At 44.6% G+C, this 20,637-nt stretch overlaps 4 protein-coding genes across 8 annotated transcripts in view; 3 read left to right on the top strand and 1 right to left on the bottom strand.

Annotated features, from left to right (window-relative positions):
• The window catches only part of LOC143955522 (uncharacterized), a 433,055-nt gene that overhangs the window by 339,959 nt on the left and 72,459 nt on the right, over positions 1–20,637 (bottom strand). The window lies entirely within an intron of this gene.
• Positions 1–20,637, top strand: part of LOC143955385 (uncharacterized) — a 146,480-nt gene that overhangs the window by 102,759 nt on the left and 23,084 nt on the right. The window contains exons 14-16 of the mRNA XM_077465444.1: positions 9,270–9,292; positions 19,916–20,494; positions 20,539–20,631. Of these exons, the coding sequence (XP_077321570.1) occupies positions 9,270–9,292; positions 19,916–20,494; positions 20,539–20,631 (695 nt within the window). The remainder of the gene's footprint in view (positions 1–9,269; positions 9,293–19,915; positions 20,495–20,538; positions 20,632–20,637) is intronic.
• On the top strand, positions 2,616–9,450 carry LOC143955679 (uncharacterized). The gene is made up of 5 exons (XM_077465789.1): positions 2,616–2,679; positions 3,043–3,184; positions 3,308–3,442; positions 3,531–3,654; positions 5,984–9,450. Exons 2-5 carry the CDS (start codon positions 3,110–3,112, stop codon positions 7,531–7,533), a joined length of 1,884 nt encoding a protein of 627 aa, XP_077321915.1. The 5' UTR covers positions 2,616–2,679; positions 3,043–3,109; the 3' UTR covers positions 7,534–9,450.
• On the top strand, positions 11,286–15,852 carry LOC143955687 (uncharacterized). Of its 2 annotated transcripts, none has more exons than XM_077465798.1 (5): positions 11,286–11,345; positions 12,088–12,207; positions 12,311–12,445; positions 12,532–12,655; positions 14,150–15,852. In XM_077465798.1, exons 2-5 carry the CDS (start codon positions 12,124–12,126, stop codon positions 15,643–15,645), a joined length of 1,839 nt encoding a protein of 612 aa, XP_077321924.1. In that variant the 5' UTR covers positions 11,286–11,345; positions 12,088–12,123; the 3' UTR covers positions 15,646–15,852. The 2 variants fall into 2 exon arrangements, with proteins under 2 accessions (XP_077321924.1, XP_077321923.1); XM_077465797.1 differs by having other exon boundaries at positions 11,288–11,345; positions 14,147–15,852.

The raw sequence follows: 20,637 nt of genomic DNA, 5'->3' as shown, positions 1-20,637 counted from the left end.
TAATGTGTGACTGTGTCTCTGCAGCCTCTCCCCCTCCCCTCTCCTGTGTGACTGTGTCTCTGCAGCCTCTCCCCCTCCCCTCTAATGTGTGACTGTGTCTCTGCAGCCTCTCCCCTCCCCTCTCCTGTGTGACTGTGTCTCTGCAGCCTCTCCCCTTCCCTCTCTGGTGTGACTGTGTCTCTGCAGCCTCTCCCCCTCCCCTCTCCTGTGTGACTGTGTCTCTGCAGCCTCTCCCCCTCTCCTCTCCTGTGTGACTGTGTCTCTGCAGCCTCTCCCCTTCCCTCTCTGGTGTGACTGTGTCTCTGCAGCCTCTCCCCCTCCCCTCTCCTGTGTGACTGTGTCTCTGCAGCCTCTCCCCCTCCCCTCTCCTGTGTGACTGTGTCTCTGCAGCCTCTCCCCCCTCCCCTCTCCTGTGTGGCTGTGTCTCTGCAGCCTCTCCCCTTCCCTCTCTGGTGTGACTGTGTCTCTGCAGCCTCTCCCCCTCCCCTCTCCTGTGTGACTGTGTCTCTGCAGCCTCTCCCCCTCCCCTCTCCTGTGTGACTGTGTCTCTGCAGCCTCTCCCCTTCCCTCTCTGGTGTGACTGTGTCTCTGCAGCCTCTCCCCCTCCCCTCTCCTGTGTGACTGTGTCTCTGCAGCCTCTCCCCCTCCCCTCTCCTGTGTGACTGTGTCTCTGCAGCCTCTCCCCCTCCCCTCTCCTGTGTGACTGTGTCTCTGCAGCCTCTCCCCCCTCCCCTCTCCTGTGTGACTGTGTCTCTGCAGCCTCTCCCCCTCCCCTCTCCTGTGTGACTGTGTCTCTGCAGCCTCTCCCCCTCCCCTCTTCTGTGTGACTGTGTCTCTGCAGCCTCTCCCCCCTCCCCTCCCCTGTGTGACTGTGTCTCTGCAACCTCCCCCCCCCCTCCCCTCTCCCATGGCCATGGGGGGAGGAAGATTTAGATGTAATAGTGAGCTCACATTTATATCCTCAGAAGGTGAAAATCTTCAGCCCTCGTCTAACAGTTTCAGTTATACAGAGTTGTGAGAACAGGAATTTATTATACTTTTTACTAAGTGTTCTTTTCTTCTATTGTTTTCTACCCGCTGTACGCCCTTCTTTTATTGATTGGGGGGGATGGGAAATCCGCTCTAAAATTTGCGCCCATAAAGAGGAACAAGGGGTGGGCTATAAATGTATTATAGATAGGGGCAGTTTATAAACTACAAGTCGTAATAAGTGAACAAAAGAATATAAATCATATTTTTCTTGTTTTTACTTCTTATTTTTCCCTGTAAATGTATAGAAAATAAAATACTTTTTGCAAGAAAGCCTTGTTTATTAAGAAAATAAATGTAAATCTCTATTTAGCACTACAACTAATGCCAACATTACTGCCGGTGTCAGTGGGGTCGTAGATGACATGGAAAAGTGATTTGCTGCGGGGTGGGGGTTCGGTTGTTTGCCACCCCCCCCAACAAAAAAAACACCACCACTGCCTTGCATTTGCTGGTAATACCCGGCTTTTAAAATGACAGCCGGGAGTTGCTGTGTAAATACAGCCACTGTAATAGATGGAGCGTTCAAAAACAGACAATACAAAGGGCGTTTCTAGGTCTACAAAAGATCTGGGGCTAGAGCCCATAGCTGCGTAGTAAAGAAAGTCATACGCTTGGGCGGGCATAAACATGTATATACAGTAATATGTGTGTATGTGTATATATCCCCAGAGAGCCCCCCCCCACTTACATCAGGGTCCCCAGAGAGCCCCCCCCCCCTTACACCAGGGTCCCCAGAGAGCCTCTTCCTTACATCAGATTCCCCAGAGAGCCTCCTCCTTACATCAGAGTCCCCAGAGAGCTCCCCCCTGCACCAGCCTCTCCCTTAAATCATGGTCCCCAGAGAGCCTCCCCCTTAAAATGATGGTCCCCAGAGAGCCTCCCCGTTGCATCAGGATCCCCAGAGAGCCCCCCACTTACATCTGGGTCCCCAGAGAACCTCCCCTCCCCTTGGGGACCCCTGCAGAGACTCGCGGGGCTATGTGCCCCAGATTCGGGACTATATCCCCAAAAGCCACCCCCTAGCGACGCCACTGTATATATATATATATATACATACTTTTTTTAGCATGTGTGTACATATACTTTATCTTGAATAATGATCAAATTATTGCCGCATAAACAGTGCATGGGCAAAATTAAAAAATTGCTCTGGTCCATTTTTTGGGTGTCCGGGTGATAGAGCTGAAGTGGTTATAAAAAACAAAATAATGAACGCGTGTGATACATACTTTCCAACGTTTCACCAATTTTCACAAAGAATAAACTTCAAAGATTTGTCCATTTATCAAGAAGAACAAATCTAACTTATGGAAAAGTAGAGATGACAAAGCTATCGAAATTTCACGACTTCTTCATACAGAGCCTGGGTAAGAAGGACATTATGGGTTATTACTGTCGAAACTACGGATATGAATCATTTGCAGGCCATCGAGGAAGAAAACATCATCAGCTAGTGGTCAGTCTAACGAGAAATAACGATCTCTGCAGTTTTCGTGCTCTCCACAAGATGGTGATCTTGGTTACTCTAGCTGCACGCTGTGCGCACACAGACAGGAAGTGACGTCAGGTACAGACAGGAAGTTCCAGGTTAAAGGTGAGTTAACAGGAAGTGGAAAGGAGACATTGTTGGAAGTGACAGCAGAGGAGGTAATAAGATCTTATTTTATATTTACACCCAGTAAGCCTTCCGTCATGTCTGTCCTCTTCCTCCATAGTCACTGTGATGTCTTTTTTCTCCAGCAGATGATGATACACACATATATAGTAAAGACCTATATAAATATAACAACACCCCCTTATACTCAAATCAAATGCAAATTTAAAATAGACTCTTAATATAGTAAACTTTTTTTTTTGCACATATTTGGGGTTTTTGTCCTTTTGCTTTGGCCAAATACAAAAATCATCGGCCACAGACTAAGCCGAATAGTCAACATTGGGAAAAGTGGCTCCTCCGGGTTAATTATTTGAAATCTTCCCAAATCTTTTTTTTTTTTTGGGGTTTGACAGGTAAACATTAACTATTCCGAAGCTATAAGGAAATGCCATCGTAGATCACGTGACCGCATGAACAAGTATGGATGAAAAACGTCAGTTGCCCGAGCGGTTAATAAACCTCACCCTGGAGATCATCTACCTGCTGACCGGAGAGGTGAGGAGGATTCTGGGAGGTCACATGACATCCCTCTTATCTCTATTAATAAAACACAGACCTGACCGGAGAGGTGAGGAGGAATCATGGAACATGATCTGACATTTACTTTGGTCTTTACAGAGTTTTCCTCTGGTGAAATCTGGTGACCAAGTGACCATCACAGTCCCTCCATTTCAGTCCCTGAAACCTGAGGAAAACTGTAAGCAGAAGATTGTAGAAGTCACCAGTAAGATCACAGAGCTGCTGACAGGAGAGGTGAGGAGGATTTTGGGAATTCTGGGACATTATCCAGTAACAGACAAGGGATGTGTCTGGATGGTGACTGTATCATTGTGTGTGTCAGGTTCCTATAAGGTGTCAGGATGTCACTGTCTATTTCTCCATGGAGGAGTGGGAGTATTTAGAGGGACACAAGGATCTCTACACGGAAATCAAGATGGAGAATCAGGAGATCCTCATATCACCAGGTAAGAGAAGACTGGACTATTAATGGTAGACCAGGTTGTTGTTACGTTCTTGTGACTTTAAACTATATTAATAATATTTAAAAATTGAGTACAAGCATTTTCCACATAACTAGTGTCGCGCCCACCAATAATTCCATACAGTGCAATCCCATGACTGAGAACAGACTTGTGTTATCAAACATAGAGAACATTCTTCCGTTTTAAAAAGATTTAGAAAGATTGAGAAATCCCCATATTGTCATGTTCCCAACAAATGAGGAGGAGATACTGTACACCATATGAAAGGTCCATCTCCATTCCTCAATATAACGTCATGTTCCCAACAAATGAGGAGGAGATACTGTACACCATATGAAAGGTCCATCTCCATTCCTCAATATAACGTCATGTTCCCAACAAATGAGGAGGAGATACTGTACATCATATGAAAGGTCCATCTCCATTCCTCAATATAACGTCATGTTCCCAACAAATGAGGAGGAGATACTGTACACCATATGAAAGGTCCATCTCCATTCCTCAATATATTGTCATGTTCCCAACAAATGAGGAGGAGATACTGTACACCATATGAAAGGTCCATCTCCATTCCTCAATATAACGTCATGTTCCCAACAAATGAGGAGGAGATACTGTACATCATATGAAAGGTCCATCTCCATTCCTCAATATAACGTCATGTTCCCAACAAATGAGGAGGAGATACTGTACATCATATGAAAGGTCCATCTCCATTCCTCAATATAACGTCATGTTCCCAACAAATGAGGAGGAGATACTGTACACCATATGAAAGGTCCATCTCCATTCCTCAATATAACGTCATGTTCCCAACAAATGAGGAGGAGATACTGTACACCATATGAAAGGTCCATCTCCATTCCTCAATATAACGTCATGTTCCCAACAAATGAGGAGGAGATACTGTACACCATATGAAAGGTCCATCTCCATTCCTCAATATAATGTCATGTTCCCAACAAATGAGGAGGAGATACTGTACACCATATGAAAGGTCCATCTCCATTCCTCAATATAACGTCATGTTCCCAACAAATGAGGAGGAGATACTGTACACCATATGAAAGGTCCATCTCCATTCTTCAATATAACGTCATGTTCCCTACAAATGAGGAGGAGATGCTGTACACCATATGAAAGGTTCATCTCCATTCCTCAATATAACGTCACGTTCCCAACAAATGAGGAGGAGATACTGTACATCATATGAAAGGTCCATCTCCATTCCTCAATATAATGTCATGTTCCCAACAAATGAGGAGGAGATACTGTACACCATATGAAAGGTCCATCTCCATTCCTCAATATAACGTCATGTTCCCAACAAATGAGGAGGAGATACTGTACACCATATGAAAGGTCCATCTCCATTCCTCAATATAATGTCATGTTCCCAACAAATGAGGAGGAGATACTGTACACCATATGAAAGGTTCATCTCCATTCCTCAATATAACGTCATGTTCCCAACAAATGAGGAGGAGATACTGTACACCATATGAAAGGTCCATCTCATTCCTCAATATAACGTCACGTTCCCAACAAATGAGGAGGAGATACTGTACACCATATGAAAGGTCCATCTCCATTCCTCAATATAACGTCATGTTCCTAACAAATGAGGAGGAGATACTGTACACCATATGAAAGGTCCATCTCCATTCTTCAATATAACGTCATGTTCCCTACAAATGAGGAGGAGATACTGTACACCATATGAAAGGTTCATCTCCATTCCTCAATATAACGTCACGTTCCCAACAAATGAGGAGGAGATACTGTACATCATATGAAAGGTCCATCTCCATTCCTCAATATAATGTCATGTTCCCAACAAATGAGGAGGAGATACTGTACACCATATGAAAGGTTCATCTCCATTCCTCAATATAACGTCATGTTCCCAACAAATGAGGAGGAGATACTGTACACCATATGAAAGGTCCATCTCATTCCTCAATATAACGTCATGTTCCCAACAAATGAGGAGGAGATACTGTACACCATATGAAAGGTCCATCTCCATTCCTCAATATAACGTCACGTTCCCAACAAATGAGGAGGAGATACTGTACACCATATGAAAGGTCCATCTCCATTCCTCAATATAACGTCATGTTCCTAACAAATGAGGAGGAGATACTGTACACCATATGAAAGGTCCATCTCCATTCCTCAATATTACGTCATAGATCGCCTTTATGGGTCTACCCAATTCTACAACAGAGGTTTGTGAAAGTGCTTACTGCCAGACAATGAAAAATAAATGTGATTTGTACATTAATCACTGAAAATCTCTTTCCAACAGATGGACATGACATCTGGAATACCTCAATGGATCGTATTATGTCCTCTCCAGATTATAACACAATAGATAATAGGATTGTACCTTATTCCCCAAAAGTAAAGCACAATGCTCAAAATGTAGATGGTAGACTTTACGTTGTGGATAGGTCAGCAGATCCCTCTAAACCTGAGGAACCTTCTGATGGGTTACGAACTGATAACTCAAAAACCTTTAAAGAAGTTCTCAGTGTGGATAGATCAGGGGACCCCTCCAATCCTGAGGAACCTTCTGATAAGTTCTTTACTGATACCCCAAATATTTATTCAGGAGTTCACAGTGTGGGGAGATCAGTAGATCCTTCTAATTCTGAGGAACCTTCTGATAAGTTCTGTACCGATACCCCAAGTATTTGGGCAGAAGTCCTCAGTATGGAAAAATCAGAAGATTCCTCTCATCCTAAAGAACCTGACGATAAGTTACATACTATTACCCCGAATATCCTTCCAAGAATTTACTTTGGAGATGGGAAACCAGGTCCTCCTAGTCCTAAGGGATCTTCTCTTGAGAATTCAGATACTGTTATATACAAAACTGAAGAGATATTTCCCTGTTTTATGGAAGATAAATGCAAAACTGAAGAAATATTTCCCTATACTATGGATGATCCGTGCTCACCGTCGACATCAATTCTTGCCGTACACCAGAAGGTGAACTCAAAAGAGAGACCGTTTTCATGTTCCGAGTGCGGGAAGTGTTTCTATTCAAAAGCGCATCTTGTCAGCCATACAAAAGTTCACAGTGGAGTGCGGCCCTATGCCTGTCCAGAGTGCGGGAAACGTTTCCTGTCGAAATACCACCTTACAAGACACGTAAGTCACCACACCGGAGCGCGCCCGTATGCCTGCCCAGAGTGCGGGAAATCTTTCTTACAGAAATACAACCTTCGCAAGCATCTGAGGTGCCACACGGGTGAAAGACCTTATGCGTGCTCGGAATGTAACCAGTCTTTTATGCAGAAAGAACATTTAGTGAGACACTTTAAAACTCACACAGGCGAGAAACCTTTTTCATGCGCAGAGTGCGGGAAATGTTTCACATTTAAAGAGTGTCTAATAAGGCACAATAAAGTTCACACTGGAGTGCGCCCATATTGTTGTTTAGAGTGCAGGAAATGTTTTGCTGAAAGAGGAGACCTTCTTACACACCAGATTGTTCACAGGGGCGAGAGTCCTTTTTCATGTTTGCAGTGTGGGAAATGTTTCACAAGAAGACAGAACCTAATTAGGCATGAAAGATTTCATGCAGGGGTGCGTCCGTATTCCTGCAGGGAGTGTGGAAAATGTTTCTCACTGAAAGCGCACCTTATTAGACACCTGAAAATCCACACAAACGAGTTTCCATATTCATGTTCTGAGTGCCAGAAAGCTTTCCGTGATAAAAGAAACCTTATCACTCACCAAAGGAAGCACACGGGGGAGCGGCCTTTTTCATGTTCGGAATGTGAAAAATCTTTTTCTCGGAAAGATAGTTACATTAGGCATTGGAAATCTCACATTGCGTTGCAGACATAGGCATGCTTCCACAAAACCTCTTTTCACACTAGAGAAGATATCTGGGTGAGCATTCCTTTTCATATATTTAGTGTGCAAAATGTTCGAAAGACAAATCACACAGGTGAGTTTTCTTTTTCTTATTCAGAATGCAGGAAATCATATAATCAGACTCTACCCTCCCCTGTGTGACTGTCTCTGCAGCCTCTCCCCTTCCCTCTCCGGTGTGACTGTGTCTCTGCATCCTCTCCCTTCCCCTCCCCTCTCCTGTGTGACTGTGTCTCTGCAGCCTCTCCCCCCTCCCCTCTCCTGTGTGAGTGTGTCTCTGCAGCCTCTCCCCCCTCCCCTCTCCTGTGTGACTGTCTCTGCAGCCTCTCCCCCCCTCCCCTCTCCTGTGTGACTGTGTCTCTGCAGCCTCTCCCCCCTCCCCTCTCCTGTGTGACTGTGTCTCTGCAGCCTCTCCCCCTCCCCTCTTCTGTGTGACTGTGTCTCTGCAGCCTCTCCCCCCTCCCCTCTCCTGTGTGACTGTGTCTCTGCAGCCTCTCCCCCTCCCCTCTTCTGTGTGACTGTGTCTCTGCAGCCTCTCCCCCTCCCCTCTTCTGTGTGACTGTGTCTCTGCAGCCTCTCCCCCCTCCCCTCTCCTGTGTGACTGTGTCTCTGCAGCCTCTCCCCCTCCCCTCTTCTGTGTGACTGTGTCTCTGCAGCCTCTACCCTCCCCTCTCCTGTGTGACTGTGTCTCTGCCGCCTCTCCCCCCTCCCCTCTCCTGTGTGACTGTGTCTCTGCCGCCTCTCCCCCCTCCCCTCTCCTGTGTGACTGTGTCTCTGCAGCCTCTCCCCCTCCCCTCTCCTGTGTGACTGTGTCTCTGCAGCCTCTCCCCCTCCCCACTTCTGTGTGACTGTGTCTCTGCAGCCTCTACCCTCCCCTCTCCTGTGTGACTGTGTCTCTGCAGCCTCTCCCCTCTCCTGTGTGACTGTGTCTCTGCAGCTTCTCCCCCTCCCCTCTCCTGTGTGACTGTGTCTCTGCAGCTTCTCCCCCTCCCCTCTCCTGTGTGACTGTGTCTCTGCAGCTTCTCCCCCTCCCCTCTCCTGTGTGACTGTGTCTCTGCATCCTCTCCCTCTCCTCTGTGACTGTGTCTCTGCATCCTCTCCCTCTCCCCTCCTCTGTATGACTGTGTCTCTGCAGCCTCCCCCCCCTCCCCTCTCCTGTGTGACTGTGTCTCTGCAGCCTCCCCCCCTCCCCTCTCCTGTGTGACTGTGTCTCTGCAGCCTCCCCCCCTCCCCTCTCCTGTGTGACTGTGTCTCTGCAGCCTCCCCCCCTCCCCTCTCCTGTGTGACTGTGTCTCGGCATCCTCTCCCTTCCCCTCCTCTCTCCTTTGTGACTGTGTCTCTGCATCTTCTCACTTCCTCTCCCCTGTGTCACTGCAGCCTCTCCCCCCTCCCCTCTCCTGTGTGACTGTGTCTCTGCATCCTCTCCCTCTCCCCTCCTCTGTGTGACTGTGTCTCTGTACCCTCTCCTGTGTGACTGTGTCTCTGCATCCTCTCCCTTCCCCTCCCCTGTGTGACTGTGTCTCTGCGGCCTCTCCCCCTCCCCTCTTCTGTGTCTCTGCGGCCTCTCCCCCCTCCCCTCTCCTGTGTGACTGTGTCTCTGCAGCCTCCCCCCCCTCCCCTCTCCTGTGTGACTGTGTCTCTGCATCCTCTCCCCTCTCCTCTGTGACTGTGTCTCCGCTGACTCAAACTTGCACTTTACTGTTTCTTAGTTGCCAGGTGTGGAAATGGAAAGGTAATCACCCTAAAACAATGGACCTTAGGTCTATTAAAATTAATGGTTTAGTAAATATGTGTTACCTGTTATATATCATTTGTATCTGATGTTTATGTAAAACAAAATGTATATGTTTGTTGGTATCATAATTAAAGCTGAATTTTAATCTGCTTAAATTTTGCCTTCCCTTTTTACATACCCTTTGCATGAACTTACGCTGTACCATACCTACACTGTACCATAAATCTTCCTTTCTATAAAAACAAAAGCTGCAACATTATTCCTAATTTTTACCGACCGTCTACTGACTGGAATGGTACCAGCTGATTGGAGAAAAGCCAATGTAGTACCAATAATTAAAAAGGGCCCAAAATACATCCCTGGGAATTACAGACCAGTTAGCCTAACATCAATAGTATGTAAACTCATGGAGGGGGTGATAAGGGACTATATACAAGATTTTAGTAATGAGAACGGTATCATTAGCAGTAATCAGCATGGATTCATGAAGAATCGTTCTTGCCAAACCAATCTACTAACCTTCTATGAGGAGGTGAGCTGCCATCTAGATAAAGGAAGGCCCGTAGACGTGGTGTATCTGGATTTTGCAAAGACATTTGACACAGTTCCCCATAAACGTTTACTGTACAAAATAAGGTCTGTGGATGGACCATAGGGTGAGTACATGGATTGAAAACTGGCTACAAGGGCGAGTTCAAAGCGTGGTGATAATTGGGGAGTACTCTGAATAGTCAGGGGTGGGTAGTAGGGTCCCCCAGGGTTCTGTGCTGGGACCAATCCTATTTAATTTGTTCATAGACGATCTGGAGGATGGGGATGGGGTAAACAGTTCAATCTCTGTATTTGCAGATGATACTAAGCTAAGCAGGGCATTAACTTCTCCGAAGGATGTGGAAACCTTGCAAAAGGATCTGAACAAATTAATGGGATGGGCAACTACATGGCAAATGAGGTTCAATGTAGAAAAATGTAAAATAATGCATTTGGGTGGCAAATATATGAATGCAATCTATAGACTGGGGGGAGAACCTCTGGGGGGGATCTAGGATGGAAAAGGACCTGGGGGTCCTAGTAGATGATGGCATGCAATGCCAAGCTGCTACTAACAAAGCAAACAGAATATTGGCGTTAAAAATGGATCAACTCCAGAGATAAAACGATCATTCTCCCGCTCTACAAGACTCTGGTCCGGCCGCACCTGGAGTATGCTGTCCAGTTCTGGGCACCAGTCCTCAAGAAGGATGTACTGGAAATGAAGCGACTACACAGAAGGGCAACAAAGCTAATAAAGGGTCTGGAGGATATTAGTTATGAGGAAAGGTTGTGAGCTCTGAACTTATTCTCTCTGGAGAAGAGACGCTTGAGAGGGGATATGATTTCAATCTACAAATACCGTACTGGTGACCCCACAATAGGGAGAAAACTTTTGCAAAAGGGAGTTTACCAAGACGCGTGGCCATTCATTAAAATTAGAAAAAAAGAGGTTTAACCTTAAACTACGTAGAGGGTTCTTTACTGTAAGAGCGGCCAGGATGTGAAATTCCCTTCCACAGGCGGTGGTCTCAGCGGGGGGCATTGATAGTTTCAAGAAACTATTAGCTAATCACCTGAATGACCACAACATACAGGGATATACAATGTAATACTGACATATAATCACACGCATAGGTTGGACTTGATGGACTTGTGTCTTTTTTCAACATTACCTACTATGTAACAACCCTATGTAACATTTGATAAAAATCTTCAGGCTGTGTCCGATAAAAAGGACAGTATGGGTTACTAATGTTATATTTGATTAGTTAAAGTTATGGATATTATTAATGTACGGATCATCCTGGAAGAAAGAGAATCATCCGCTAGCGGTCAGACTAATGAGAAATAATGAAATATGCAGCTAACACAGTCTCCACAAGATGGTAATCTTGGCCATTTTCAGTGGCACGCACACAGACAGGAAGTGATGTCAGGAATAAACAGGAAGTTCCGGGTGTGAGGTGAGTTGGGAGGAAGTAGAGAGGAGACATTGCTGGAACTGGCAGCAGAGGAGGTAATAAGATCTTATTTTATATTTACACCCAGTAACTCCCCCCCCCCCCCCCCCCATCATGTCTGTCCTCTTCCTCCATAGTCACTGTGATGTCTGATATAGTTTATAAACCAGATGCATCTTAAATATAGAACCATTTATCCAACTGTCCATCTAGAACCTCTGGTTTATAGACCAGATACATTCTAAATATAGAACCATTTATCCAACTGTCCATCCAGAGCCTCTGGTTTATAGACCGGATACATCCTAAATATAGAACCATTTATCCAACTGTCCATCCAGAGCCTCTGGTTTATAGACCGGATACATCCTAAATATAGAACCATTTATCCAACTGTCCATCCAGAACCTCTGGTTTATAGACTGGATACATCCTAAATATAGAACCATTTATCCAACTGTCCATCCAGAGCCTCTGGTTTATAGACCGGAGACATCCTAAATATAGAACCATTTATCCAACTGTCCATCCAGAGCCTCTGGTTTATAGACTGGATACATCCTAAATATACAACCGTTTATCCAACTGTCCATCCAGAGCCTCTGGTTTATAGACCGGATACATCCTAAATATAGAACCATTTATCCAACTGTCCATCCAGTGCCTCTGGTTTATAGACCTGACACATCCTAAATATAGAGCCATTTATCCAACTGTCCATCCAGAGCCTCGGGTTTATAGACCAGATACATCTTAATTATAGAACCATTTATTTATCAAGTGTATAACCTTCTATAGAGATTCTCTGCCTGTGGAGATCAGGTGGCCACACCAATGACGATGGACGAAGACCGAAGTCAGATGACTGAGAGGTTATTAAACTTCACCTTGGAGATCATCTACCTACTGACTGGAGAGGTGAGGAGAACTATGGAAGCGTCACATGATAATCAATATTATCTCTATCACTAAAGCACATGAGGTGATGGGCTTTCTGGGATTTCACTTTATCTTTAAACAGAGTTTTCCTCCTGTGAAGTCTGGTGACCGGGTGACCATCACAGTTCCTCCATCTCACACCCTGATACCTAAGAAATATAGCAACAAGAAGATCCTAGAAGTCACCAAGAAGATCACTGAGCTGCTGACAGGAGAGGTGAGCGGTGCCGGGAATTCTGGGACATTATCCAGTAACAGACAAGGGATGTGTCTGGATGGTGACTGTATCATTGTGTGTGTCAGGTTCCTATAAGGAGTCAGGATGTCACTGTCTATTTCTCCATGGAGGAGTGGGAGTATTTAGAAGGACACAAGGATCTCTACAAGGACGTCATGATGGACAATCATCCTCCCCTCATATCTCCGGGTAAGAGAACAGTGTAATATATATGGTAGACCGGTAAAGCTGAGAAAATTGTGTGTCAACATGTTCTACCCACATGTTCCCAACAAATGAGGAGGAGATACTCTACACCATATGAAAAGTCCATCTCCATTCCTCAATATAACACCAAGTCCCCAACAAACAAAGAGGAGATACTGTACACCATATTAAAGGTTCATCTCAATTCCTCAATATAATATCATGTTCCCAACAAACGACGTGGAAATACTGTGCTCCATATGAAAGGTCCATCTCCATTCCTCAATATAACGTCATGTTCCTAACAAATAAGGAAATGCTGTAGACCACATGAAAGGTCCATCACTTCCTCAATATAATCTCATGTTCCCAACAAACGGGGAGGAGATGCTGTAGACCACACGAAAGGTCCATCTCCATTCCTCAATATAACGTCATGTTCCCAACATATAAGGAAATGCTGTAGACCACATGAAAGGTCCATCACTTCCTCAATATAATCTCATGTTCCCAACAAACGAGGAGGAGATACTGTACACCACACGAAAGGTCCATCTCCATTCCTCAATATAACTTCATGTTCCCAACAAATGAGGAGGAGATACTGTACACCATATGAAAGGTCCATCCCCATTCCTCAATATAATGTCATGTTCCCAACAAATGAGGAGGAGATACTGTACACCATATGAAAGGTCCATCTCCATTCCTCAATATAATGTCATGTTCCCAACAAATGAGGAGGAGATACTGTACACCATATGAAAGGTCCATCTCCATTCCTCAATGTAACGTCATGTTCCCAACAAATGAGGAGGAGATACTGTACACCATATGAAAGGTCCATCTCCATTCCTCAATATAACGTCATGTTCCCAACAAATGAGGAGGAGATACTGTACACCATATGAAAGGTCCATCTCCATTCCTCAATATAACGTCATGTTCCCAACAAATGAGGAGGAGATACTGTACACCATATGAAAGGTCCATCTCCATTCCTCAATATAATGTCATGTTCCCAACAAATGAGGAGGAGATACTGTACACCATATGAAAGGTCCATCCCCATTCCTCAATATAATGTCATGTTCCCAACAAATGAGGAGGAGATACTGTACACCATATGAAAGGTCCATCCCCATTCCTCAATATAATGTCATGCTCCCAACAAATGAGGAGGAGATACTGTACACCATATGAAAGGTCCATCTCCATTCCTCAATGTAACGTCATGTTCCCAACAAATGAGGAGGAAATACTGTACACCATATGAAAGGTCCATCTCCATTCCTCAATATAACGTCATGTTCCCAACAAATGAGGAGGAGATACTGTACACCATATGAAAGGTCCATCTCCATTCCTCAATATAACGTCATGTTCCCAACAGTATTGTCATCATTATTCATAATTGTACTGGTTGATGGACCTGAGCAGACCATTTACACAATTAATGTGTTTCCTATAATAATGATAAAAATCTCTTTCCAGCAGGTGGACACAATGTTCGGAATACCTCAGAGGAACATCTCGCGTACTCTCCAAACTATAACATTATAGATAAAGGGATCATACGATGTTCTCCAGAACTAAAGCCCACATCTCAAAATAGACACCACATAGTTTGCTGTGCCGATATATCAGTAGATCCTCCGTATCCTACGGATACTTCCTACAATTTCCATACTGATAACCCACATTTTTATCCTGGCGATCGTAATGTGGATGGACCAGAAGATCTATCTACCGTTGAGTATCCTTTTGATAAGTTCCATGCTATTAACCCGGATATTTTTCCGAGAATTCACCTTGAAGATAGGACACTAGATCCTTATAAACCTGAGGAACCTTCTCCTGATAATTTCGACGCTGTTGTAGTGAAAATCGAAAAAATCTTTCCATATTCCATGGACGATAACGGCTTAACATCGGCCTCAGCTCTAGCTGCACATCAACAGGGGAATGCAGGAGAGCGTCCGTTTTCATGCTGCGAATGCGGGAAATGTTTCAACGCAAAATCCTACCTCGACTGCCACGAAAAAGCACACAGCGGAGTGCGTCCCCACCCGTGTTTGGAGTGCGGGAAAAGTTTTGCCTCGAAATCGCATCTCACGAGACATTCCATTAATCACACGGGGGCGCGGCACTATTGTTGCCCCGAGTGCAGGAAATCTTTCTTGCACAAAAGCGACCTCGCCAGACATCTGAGGCACCACACGGGGGAGAGACCTTACGTGTGCTCGGAGTGCGGCCTGTATTTCATGCAGAAGGGTCACTTGACCAGACACCTCAAAGTTCACACGGGCGAGAAACCCTTTTTGTGTTCGGAGTGTGGAAAAAGTTTTCCTCGGAAGGACACGTACATCAATCACCTGCAAGTCCATATGGACAAAAATTCGTATACGTGTAAGGAGTGCGGGAAGGGTTTTGCGCTCCGAAGTATGTTTATCCTACACCAGCGAACCCACTCAAGGGAGCAACCAACCAAATCTGAATGTGGGGAGCTTCAAAGTGTTGAGAAGATCTTTCCATGGTCGGAGAGCGAGATGTCGGACCTTGTAGGACCTCAGGGAGTCCACCCCGCCAACGAACCCTCGGAGCACGTCCCCCACGCCCACATCAAAGCCCGCACTGTAGAGAAGCCGTTTTCATGTTTAGAGTGCGGGAAAAGTTACAGTCAGAAAAGACACCTCCTTACGCACCAGAGAATTCACACGGGCGAGCTCCCTTTTAAGTGTCCAGAGTGCGGGAAACGTTTCAACGAGAAAAGATACCTGGTCAATCATCAAAGAAACCACATTGGCCTGCGGCCTTTTTCGTGTTCGCAGTGCGGGAAGAGTTTCACGTGGAAGGAGAGCCTGATCAGGCACAAGAAGTTTCACAACGGAGTGCGCCCGCATTCGTGTCCGGTGTGCGGGAAAGGTTTCACCCAGAGAGGAGACCTTCTTCGACACCAGAGGACCCACGTGGACAAGTTTTTTTCATGTTAAGAGGGAAGGAAATGATTTCTGTCACAAAAAAAAAAGGATGTATTTTTTTTTTTTTTTTTTTTAAACAGCAGTAAAATTCCCTGAGGGTGAGCATTCTTTTTATAGTTCAGGAAAGGGAGAAATAATTCACACGAGAGAGCTCGCCATAATCATTTATGGACTGCAAAAAATATGTTTTAAAAAAATAAATAAAGTCCTTTTATTACACCAGAGAATAGACATGGGTGAGTGTCCAGCGTCACGTGTGGGTGTTTCCTGGGGGGGGGGGGGGCGGTCTGCATGCAAATACAGTCGGTTTGGAAATGCCCACTCCTCCAGCCTGACCTCCGCCAATTAAGGTACAGTGCCTTGAAAAAGTATTCATACCCCTTAAAATTTTCTGATGTTACAACCAAAAAAAAAATGTAAATGTATTTTATTGGGATTTTATGTGATAAACCAACACAAAGTGGCACATAATTGTGAAGTGGAAGGAAAATGATAGGATTGGGGTTGGAGTTAGGGTTTGGGTGCAAATAAATATGTGAAAGTGTGTGGGGGGGGGGGGCATTTGTATTCAGCCCCCTTTACTCGGACTGACTAAAATCTAGAGGAACCAATTCCCTTCATAAGTCACCTAAATAGTAAATAGAGACCACCTGTGTGTAATCTAATCTCAGTATAAATACAGCTGTTTCGTGAAGCCCTCAGAGGTTTGTTAGAGAACCTTAGTGAACAGACAGCATCGTGAAGGCCAAGGAACACACCAGGCAGGTCAGGGATAAAGTTGTGGAGAAGTATAAAGCAGGGTTAGGTGATAAAAAAAAAAAAAATCTCCCAAGCTTTGAACATCTAACGGAGCTCTGTTCAATCCATCATCAGAAAATGGAAAGAGTATGGACACAACTGCAAACCTACCAAGACATGGCCGCCCACCTAAACTGACCGGGCCGGGCAAGGAGAGCATTCATCAGAGAAGAGCCAAGAGGTCCATGGTAACTCTGGAGGAGTTGCAGAGATCCACAGCTCAGGGGGGAGAATCTGTCCACAGGACAACTATTAGTCGTGCTCTCCACCGCATCACCGATCACGGTAAAGAGCCAATGACGTAGGCTCTTTACCATGTGATCAGCTGTGTCCAATCACGGGTGATCACAGTGTAAATAGGAAGTGCTAGTTATCAGCCAATAAGCAGATTTCCTCACAGTGATGCCCACCAGTGACCATCAGCGATGCCCGTCAGTGCCTCTTCATCAGTGCTGCTTATTAGTGCCATCCATCAGTAACTATAATTGCCCATCAGTGCTGCCTATCAGTGCCCATTAGTGCTGCATATTAATCCCTCATCAGTACTGATCAGTGCTTCCTATCATTGCCCATCAGTGCTGCATTTTCTTGCCTTCTCATCAGTTTCCATTAGTGCCACCTCTTCAGTGCTGCCTCATCAGTGCCCATAAGTGCTGCCTAACAGTGCCCACCCGTGCTACATATGCATACCTCATTAGTGCCATCTCATCAGTGCTGCATATTCGAGCCTCCTCATCAGTGCCCATTAGTGCCACCTCTTCAGTGCTACCCATCAGTGCTGCATATTAGTCCGTCATCAATGCCCATCAGTACTGCCTCATCAGTGCAGACTATGAGTGCCCATCAGTACTGCCCATAAGTGCTGCCTATCAGTCCCCATAAGTACTGCCTATCAGTGCCCATCTGTGCTGCATATACGTGCCTCCTCATTAGTGCCACCTCATCAGTGGTGCCTATCAGTGCCCATAAGTACTGCTTATCAGTGCTGCCTAACAGTGCCCATCCGTGCTGCATATTTGTGCCTCTTCATCAGTGCCCATTAGTGCCACCTCTTTAGTGCCACCTATCAGTGTCCATCAGTGCTGCATATTAGTCCCTCATCAATGCCCCTCAGTACTGCCTCATCAGAGCAGACTATGAGTGCCCATTAGTGCTGCCCATAAGTGCCGCCTATCAGTGCCCATAAGTACTGCCAATCAGTGCCCATTCGTGCTGCATATGTGTGCCTCCTCATCGGTGCAGCCCATCAGAGCCCATCAGTGCTGCCCATAAGTGGTGCCTATCAGTGCCCATCCGTGGTGCATATGCCCTCCTCCTCATCAGTGTCCATTAGTGTCACCTCATCAGTGCAGCCTATCAGAGGCCATCGGTGAAGGAGAAAAAATACTAATAAAAACGTTTTTGTTCAAAAATGTTGGACTTTTTAAATTTGTTTAGCAAAAAAAAAAAAACCCAGTGGTGATTAAATACCACCAAAAGAAATCTCTGTCTCCAAAAAAATTATACAAATGTAGTTTGGGTGCAGCATTGCATGGCCACGCAATGGTCATTCAAAGTGTGACAGCACTGAATGCTGAACATTGGCCTGGGCAGGAAGGGGGTGAAAGTGCCCGGTGTTGAAGTGGTTAAAGGGGCCATACCTTTGGATCAGAGAAGTGGAGTATAAGTGGGCTGCAGGAAAGGAGGATCCCATTTAAAGGGGACAGAAACATTTTATGAGGATCATATACTTCAGGTGAGAGCACAACTGGTGTTGGTTGGTCACAGACGGTGGAGGAGTGAAGGGGATATAATATAGAAATGCATATTCATGGACATGGGATGTTAAAGAAGACACAAAAGACAATATGTTTCATGTTGATTTTTTTTTACTTTTAGTTTTGTTTGATGATAGTGCTGCACCTCTTTATTTGCACCTAAACTGAAGAAGGAGCTTACACTGGAATAAGTAAAAGGCCAATTCAGATGCATTCAGTACATTTTCTCCCTGTTCTCGGTCCCCCTTTTCCCAATATGACATTAAAATGTATCCATATTGTTCTATTCTGAAGCATTCAAATATGTTTTCAATCCATTTGCACCGATTCCAGCAGTGGGATGAGGGTGACCATCTCAACGCGTTTCACAGACTACCAAAGAAAGTGCTATCTATAATGTCATATTCAGAAATAATAACCAGGCATATGGAGCATTAGCCATATTTACATAGTAGGGTCAAGGGGTAACAAAAAAAAAATTAACTAACAACCAGCATGGAGAGGGAACTGTCCGGGATATCTCAAGAGGAACCCACAACTATTAAAATGTGGCATCAGATTATGGTTATTCTAGAAAAGCTAGGTAGACAGTTATATAATTAGTTAAAATCTTTAGTTGTTAGGTTATATTCAGATCATAAATAAACTGTAACATCACCATGGGCATATTCTCTAGATATACTTCATAAATACTTTCTATATATTTTTTTCCCTATATATATGATTGGGAGATGGTGCTTGGATAACCCAATCAGTTAGGTATACCTGATAATAGTGTTCTGGTAAATGACCATAAATATTTAAGCCTAACTCCAGCAATTAGCCAAAATCTGCCCTTGTAGTGGGGGGTTAAATGCTCATGCAGTCTAGGGGTTCAGGGTCCCTCAAGTAGTGTGACTGGTCTCTTTAAGACACTGTGGTGACCATGAGGATGATAGAGACCGTTCTTTTCGAAGGTTGATAGGAACTGTGTTCTCTATGAAGATGATAGGGACTGTGTTCTTTACGAGGATGATAGGAACTGTGTTCTACATGAAGATGACATAGAGTGTGTTTTCTATGAGGACTGTGTTCTATACAAGGATCGTGTGTTCTTCATGAGGATGATGGCTGTGCTCTCATGAGGCTTTCATGAGGATGATAGTTCTCCATGAGGATGATAGTGACTGTGATCTCTTTGAGGCTGAGGACTGCGTTCTCCATGTGGATGACAGAGACTGTGTACTCCATGAGGATGACAGGGACAGTGTTCTCTGAGCATGATTGAAACTGTGTTCCTCCATGAGGATAAGAAGAGACTGTGTTCCCCGTGAGAATGATAGAGACTGTGTTCTCCATGAGGATGATGGTGACTGTGTTCTCAATGAGGTTGAGCACTGTGTTCTCTGTGAGGATGACAGGGATGGTGTTCTCTGAGGATGATAGAAACTGTGTTCTTCATGAGGATGATGGTGTCTGTGTTCTCCATGAGGATGACAGGGACAGTCATCTCCAAGGATGATAAGAGCTATGTCCTCCGAGGATGATAGACTGCGTTCTCCATGTAGATGTTATAGACTGTGTTCTCTATGAGGATGGGGACTGTGTTTTCCATGAGGATGATAGAGTCTGTGTTCTCCATGAGGATGACAGGGACAGTCATCTCCAAGGATGATAGGAGCTATGTCCTCCGAGGATGATAGACTGCGTTCTCCATGTAGATGTTATAGACTGTGTTTTCCATGTAGATGTTATAGACTGTGTTCTCCATGTAGATGTTATAGACTGTGTTCTCCATGTAGATGTTATAGACTGTGTTCTCCATGTAGATGTTATAGACTGTGTTCTCCATGTAGATGTTATAGACTGTGTTTTCCATGTAGATGTTATAGACTGTGTTCTCCATGTAGATGTTATAGACTGTGTTCTCCATGTAGATGTTATAGACTGTGTTCTCCATGTAGATGTTATAGACTGTGTTCTCCATGTAGATGTTATAGACTGTGTTCTCCATGTAGATGTTATAGACTGTGTTCTCCATGTAGATGTTATAGACTGTGTTCTCCATGTAGATGTTATAGACTGTGTTCTCCATGTAGATGTTATAGACTGTGTTCTCCATGTAGATGTTATAGACTGTGTTCTCCATGTAGATGTTATAGACTGTGTTTTCCATGTAGATGTTATAGACTGTGTTCTCCATGTAGATGTTATAGACTGTGTTCTCCATGTAGATGTTATAGACTGTGTTCTCCATGTAGATGTTATAGACTGTGTTCTCCATGTAGATGTTATAGACTGTGTTCTCCATGTAGATGTTATAGACTGTGTTTTCCATGTAGATGTTATATAGACTGTGTTCTCCATGTAGATGTTATAGACTGTGCTCTCCATGTAGATGTTATAGACTGTGTTTTCCATGTAGATGTTATAGACTGTGTTTTCCATGTAGATGTTATAGACTGTATTC

This window comes from Lithobates pipiens, unplaced genomic scaffold (assembly GCF_037356315.1).
Source record: "Lithobates pipiens isolate NorthernLeopardFrog02 unplaced genomic scaffold, aLitPip1_a1.2 Scaffold_35, whole genome shotgun sequence".
Classification (NCBI taxonomy): Eukaryota; Metazoa; Chordata; class Amphibia; order Anura; family Ranidae; genus Lithobates; species Lithobates pipiens.
Note: the sequence above shows the minus strand (reverse complement) of the source record. Positions and strands in the feature narration are given on the sequence as shown.